Below are 6,088 nucleotides of genomic sequence, written 5' to 3'. Positions count from 1 at the left end.
ATATATCGAAATATATTAATGAGAAATTGAGCTCATTATTTATTTTCAATCGTCACCATATATTGAAATTCAAAAAAATCATTTATATACACATATATATATTAATTATAAGATGAGTAACCAACATATAAATTACTCGAAAACATTAATTTTTCACACGCTGTGACGTAGGAGTAGTATAACTTATACGAAGTGATAATTTTGGCCCAAAAAAAAAAAAAAAATTTGATTTTCAATGAAAATAAACAATTAGTAGATTCCATCTCTTTAAAAGTGCCGTGTTTGGAATTTAGCGAACCACTACCCAACAAGATCTCCGAGATTCCCTTTAATTTCTGTGCCAAATTTGTAGAATTAATTAATTAATCTTGCAAAGGCATCAAGTGCTGACGCCAAGAAGTATGCACGTATACGTCCTGGCTAATGTATCTTCGTTGGATTTGAATCCCTATTTTTTTATTCACACGACCAGCTTTTGTGTTTGTCAACTCGTCTCATATTCTAGGCATCGTTTGATAGGAATGATGAGATAATTGTTTCATTCAACTATTGATTAAAATTTTTTTAAAAAAATTAGAGTTATAAATAATTATGTTATCAATGTAAATAGTCGACGATTCGAAAATCTGACGTGAGATTTTATGTATCAGGTGGTCAGTAATTGCAGCTAGGCTGCCAGGACGCACAGATAACGAAATTAAAAATGTTTGGCACACCCAACTGAAGAAACGGCTCAAGAGTCACGAGTCTTCTCTGGACTCCAAGAGACGACCAATTGACACCAACGTCACAGAAGATACTAATTCCGACCCCGTCAAAGAAAATGCCGGTACTAGCCCGCAACAATGCTCTAGCGAAATGTCATCCGTGACGGATTCTTCGTCGGGGAAGAAGAAAATGACGATCTTTATCAAAGACGAAGAAATTGATTATTCGTCGGAATATATTCCTCCTATCGACGAAAGTTTTTGGTCCGAAGAATTATCCACCGACGAAATCGAGTGCCCGAGTCCATTAAATCCGATCCAAAGTGTGGAAATTGGTTCGAGATTTGATGATAGCATGGAATTTTGGTGTAATCTTTTAAGTAGGGATGGAGACATTCAAGATTTAGCGGAATTCTGAAAGGTATTTTGGGTTCTCTGTTTAGATACCGGGAGATTGAATTTGACCTTTCAAGTTCTTTAAGACCACATATTTTGATAATCGGTGTTGGAAATTAGATACTGTTTAATTAAGATTAGACTTATTTCACCTTGTAACTTCATAATAATAATAAATAATAATTGTGGTGGGGCTAGTTAAATTAATTGGCTTTGTAAATACATATTTAATTTCCTGCTTTAATGTTTTGTTACTTAAATTTAAAATTTTCCAGATGGCTAGCTATTTTTTTACAATTGAATTACTTGAGAATTTTTCTCATGAGTTCGGCTTCCGCAGGAAAAACCTCAAAACAAGAACGACTAGATCTTGATTTTTTCAATTTCGGTTCGGAGATTTTTTATAATCTTCGAAATAGTTCGAAACGGATATGAGGATACCATCTCTATTCCCGAAACCATCCCGAAAATAATATCAATAATAATATTATTTTTCGAAAATATTATATTATTATTATAGATATTAATTTTATCATTAATAATAATAGATAATAATAAGTTCGGGTTCGAGGAATCCTCGTCCAATTAACATTTTGAATGGGGATGAGGTCATGGATGAGATTTGATCCCCGTGAATTAATCCCTGAACCTGAAAAAGATCCCCGAACCTGAAAAAAGAGGGGATCGGGGCATATATAAAGACAGAGATAGAATTCGAGAATAAAGATGGAGATGGTAAACCCGCCCCTTCCCCCCAATCGTCATCCTTACTTTTGATACATACAACTTTTTGTTATTTATATAATTCGACAATCAAACTACGTGATCTGTTGGAATCAAAATTATGATATATAAATTATATTTGGTACTACAATTAAAATTAGATGAAACTGACTCGTAAGATGAGGCTTTATTAATTTATTATTTTTGAAGCATAAAATGATGCTCTACTATTTATTATTATTTTTCAAAGCATCGAATATTCCATCAAAATGTAACCTTGTCTAGTCAAATACACTATGCATCTATGGGGGAATAAAATCAAATTTTCTCATCCACCAAGTTTGAAAAGGAGAAAGTTGAAATAATAATTTCTATGGAAGAAAAATTCACTGAAGATGAACTTAATTAATCGACGGCTTCGGCGATAAATACAATATCTAAACAAAGCTCTAGAACCACGACTGCAGCCATCCATATTTTTATTAACACAAAAACAAAAACTATTGTGTGAGATCGTATCACATGTCAATTTTGTAATATGGTTCTTTGACATAACCCAACTCGTAAAAAAAATATAATTATGAGTTAGAAGTTTCTGATGAAACGGGAGACGGAAGTCAATAATAACAAAAAATATTAAATTTTAAATTTTTTTTAAGTAGGGTAGCTAAATTCTATCCTTAATTTTTTTTTTTCATTTTTACTAAAGATGATGTATTAGTCGATTACATATTTTTGTTTTATCAAATGTATGAATAAAATTCTATAAATGATTAGAGTTATAAATAATTGTATTATCCGTATACATAATATATTGATTTATACATAATAACTTTGCTAATTGTGAATAAATATAACTTTATGATTATGCCAGAATTAATGATAAACAAGTTTTTTTGAAAGATATAATATCATGATGGACCCCGGAGTAAAATAATAAGATAAAAATTACATTTGAACTCTTTGCTATATATTTTAAATAAAATCATAAAAAGAGAATAACCATTATGTAATTATCTTAAAACATATCTAGTTGATAATCATGCTTTAATTAAGTTTAGAAAGTACATTCAACCCGTAAAACAAAAACTTGTGTGAGATGGACTCACGGGTCGTATTTTGTGATACAGATCTCTTATTTGGATCATCTATGAAAAAGTATTACTTTTTATGCTAAGAGTATTACTTTTTATTGTGAATATCGGTAGAGTTGAACTGTCTCAAAGATAAAGATTCGTGAGACCGTCTCACAAGAGATCTACGGTTAACGTAAACATGATAACTTCGGTCAAAACAACCAACTTGTTTTTACAAATCAGTTAAAATGTCAGATCAAAAACTAATAAACTTTACTCACTCTCGTTATTATTATTATTATTAATTATTTATTAGTTTAGCCTTTTATTTTAATTTTGAAACCTTATATCATAATCATCACATAAATTGACAAAAACAATTTTATTAGTCTGATAAAGTTCAATTTTCTACTGTCATACAATAATGATTGAATATAATTTTATAATATATGATCAAAATATTTGATTGAAATTAAACTATTAAATTATATTTTCATAAAAGTTTAAAACAATAACTTTACGATCTAAACCATGTGGCATCTGAAAGCGTGTTCGAGTTGATTAAGTAGATGAGTGTTCGATTAATGGTTAGAAGTTCGATTTAACCTATCAACATTTTTTCGGACGAGCCTGTCGTACATGGTTTGTATTTGCAATTTATTCGACTAGCGTGATTTGCAAGTTATTACATTAACCAGTGAATTTACCCAGTGCACGTCAAAGGATAGCAGTTGCGAGTAGCATTGTCATAAAATTATAATAATATTAAACCATGTTCCCTTCATATGTGTCTGAATTGGTAGAGCAAATAAGCGCTTAACGAGTATTTGTGAATCCGATTTCCCTACCACACTTTCTTTGACTAGTTTGTCACATGTGGTTTATCCGACTAACGTGAGTTGCAGGCTGCTGTGTCAATTCAATAGTTTATACAGTGCACGACGAAATATAACGACTATAAATATCTTCGTCATAAATAATAATAATAATAATAATAATAATAATAATAATAATAATAAAACCATGTGGCTAGAGAGAAAGGCATGTATAACAAAAGACTTTAAAATTAATGATTATTATGTATATGAATTATGATAAGGATAATTAATAGATCGAATTTATTCATTATATTTTGTTATAGTTTTCAATTATATTTGGATAACGAATATTGAAATTATATTAAATATATAATTTATAGATGTAATAGGTGAATTTTTGAAGTAGACTAAGTATTATAATTATGATTAAATTATATGAAAAATATTATTAATCAGTATTTTAGTAAAAATTAATTGATGTAATAAAAGTCAAATCACATGACCTCAATCTTTATATATAGTAGAGATATTACAATGTTTCAAGCAAGTTATTAATTTCCCCATAGTATTATATAATCAATAGCTAGGCGTGACATCCATCTTGATCTTCCTCCCATCCCATTCATTCCATGGAAAACAAAGAGGGTGTGAAAGTGGTAGGGTTCTGGGTTAGTCCGTTCGTTCACAGAGTGAGGTGGGCGCTGAAACTAAAGGGAGTCGAATATGAATACATAGAAGAAGATATTTTCAACAAGAGTCCTTTGATTTTTGAGCTTAACCCTGTGTATGCCCGGGTCCCAGTTCTTGTTCACGATGGGAAACCTTTGCCAGAGTCATGTATTATACTGGAGTACATCGACGAGGTTTGGACAAATAACCCCCTGCTGCCTCAACATCCTCCCGAAAGAGCCCAAGTACGATTTTGGATTAAGTTTGCGGAAGAGAAGGTAAAAAATATATACTTAGCTTGTCATTAATTATTAACATTTAATTTTAATACTTGTGTTCTTGATCAGGTTTTCCCAGCTTTACGGGGACCCCTTTTTTCAGAGGGAGAAATACAAGAGGAAAGATTGAAATTGGCCATGGATGTACTGCAAAAGATGGAAGAGATTCTGAGGGGGAATAAGTTCTTCGGGGGGGAAACAATTGGGTGCTTAGATCTAGTGCTTGGATTCATTTCGTATATGTTGCCTGTCTGGGAGGAAATCGCTTGTTTTAAGATTCTCGATCCTTCGAAATTTCCATCCTTGATTGCTTGGATTCATAATTTTCTTGATCATGAGGCAATCAAGGGTGAATATATGCCGTCTAAAGAGGAGATGAAGACTTATTTTCAATGGTGTCGAAAGACATTTATGTGAAAATATTATTATTTTGTAATTCAAATTTTGTCGCTGAATTCATGTGTTATTTGTCGTATTGAATTTGTCACAAATCTTCATCAATAAAATTGCTAAGTTTATAAGGCAATCCTGTGTTGAATTTGTGGTGTTCATTTTTTAATTTTATTCATTTTTGCAAATAGCAATAATGATATGATTTTGTACAAAAAAATATCAAATGATGTTCTGCATCCAAATTGTTGAAAAAAAGAGTTGAAATTATTGAATGTTGAAAATAAGATTTTTGAATATTGAAAACTAGAGTGTGATGATGTATGTAATAATGTATTTATTTTTGAATTATTTCTAAAAAAATTCTATAAATAGATCAATCAATTTGTGAAGAAAAAACACAATTGAGTAGACAAAATTTTATAAAATGTATAGTTTAATATATTTTGTGAGTTTGAGATTTTTACTTTTTAACATAAATTTTTACTTTTAACACGTTATCAACACGATACTCGAATATTTTCCATATTTTTCCAAGCTCCAAAACATAAGAAATTAAACTATTTAATTATATTTTCATAAAAGTTTAAAACAATAACTTTACGATCTAAAACTTATTATTTATTATTTATCAATTTAAATATTTTGTTGTTTAAAATTTTCATTCTTTTAAAGTTCTTAAATCTTAAACGGAATTGAAAACGCAACAAAGGAGAATGCATGATTTACATTAATTTTGGTAGACTAATCAATCCTTAATGTTATTTTAACATTGTAGAGTAATAATATTAAACCATGTGGCATCTGAAAGCGTGTTCGAGTTCATTAAATAGGTGAGTGTTCGATTAATAGTCAGAAATTCGATTTCACATATCAACATTTTTTCGGACGATCCTGTCGTACATAGTTTGTATTTGCAATTTACTCAACTAGCGTGATTTGCAGGCTATTACATTAACCAGTGAGTTTATCCAGTGCATGTCAAATGATAGTAGTTGCGAGTTGCATTGTCATAAAATTATAATAATATT

The 6,088-nt window shown here is 30.1% G+C and overlaps 2 protein-coding genes across 2 annotated transcripts in view; both read left to right on the top strand.

Annotated features, from left to right (window-relative positions):
- Positions 1 to 1,310, top strand: part of LOC140984898 (transcription factor MYB15-like) — a 2,668-nt gene extending 1,358 nt beyond the window's left edge. Inside the window, exon 3 of the mRNA XM_073452582.1 lies at positions 651 to 1,310. Coding sequence (XP_073308683.1) covers positions 651 to 1,125 — 475 coding nt within the window. The 3' untranslated portion in view covers positions 1,126 to 1,310. The remainder of the gene's footprint in view (positions 1 to 650) is intronic.
- Positions 1,311 to 4,232: 2,922 nt separating this feature from the next.
- LOC140985035 (glutathione transferase GST 23-like) lies at positions 4,233 to 5,205 on the top strand. The gene is made up of 2 exons (XM_073452767.1): positions 4,233 to 4,667; positions 4,737 to 5,205. The coding sequence occupies exons 1-2, from the start codon at positions 4,350 to 4,352 to the stop codon at positions 5,082 to 5,084; spliced, it is 666 nt and encodes a 221-aa protein (XP_073308868.1). The 5' UTR covers positions 4,233 to 4,349; the 3' UTR covers positions 5,085 to 5,205.
- The last annotated feature ends 883 nt before the right edge of the window (positions 5,206 to 6,088 follow it).

This window comes from Primulina huaijiensis, chromosome 9 (assembly GCF_012295235.1).
Source record: "Primulina huaijiensis isolate GDHJ02 chromosome 9, ASM1229523v2, whole genome shotgun sequence".
Classification (NCBI taxonomy): Eukaryota; Viridiplantae; Streptophyta; class Magnoliopsida; order Lamiales; family Gesneriaceae; genus Primulina; species Primulina huaijiensis.
Note: the sequence above shows the minus strand (reverse complement) of the source record. Positions and strands in the feature narration are given on the sequence as shown.

Coding starts and splice junctions, on each gene's coding strand:
- LOC140985035 (XM_073452767.1), top strand. CDS start 4,350: ATGGAAAACAAAGAGGGTGTGAAAGTGGTAGGGTTCTGGGTTAGTCCG. Junction 4,668..4,736: donor TTAAGTTTGCGGAAGAGAAG/GTAAAAAATATA, acceptor GTTCTTGATCAG/GTTTTCCCAGCTTTACGGGG.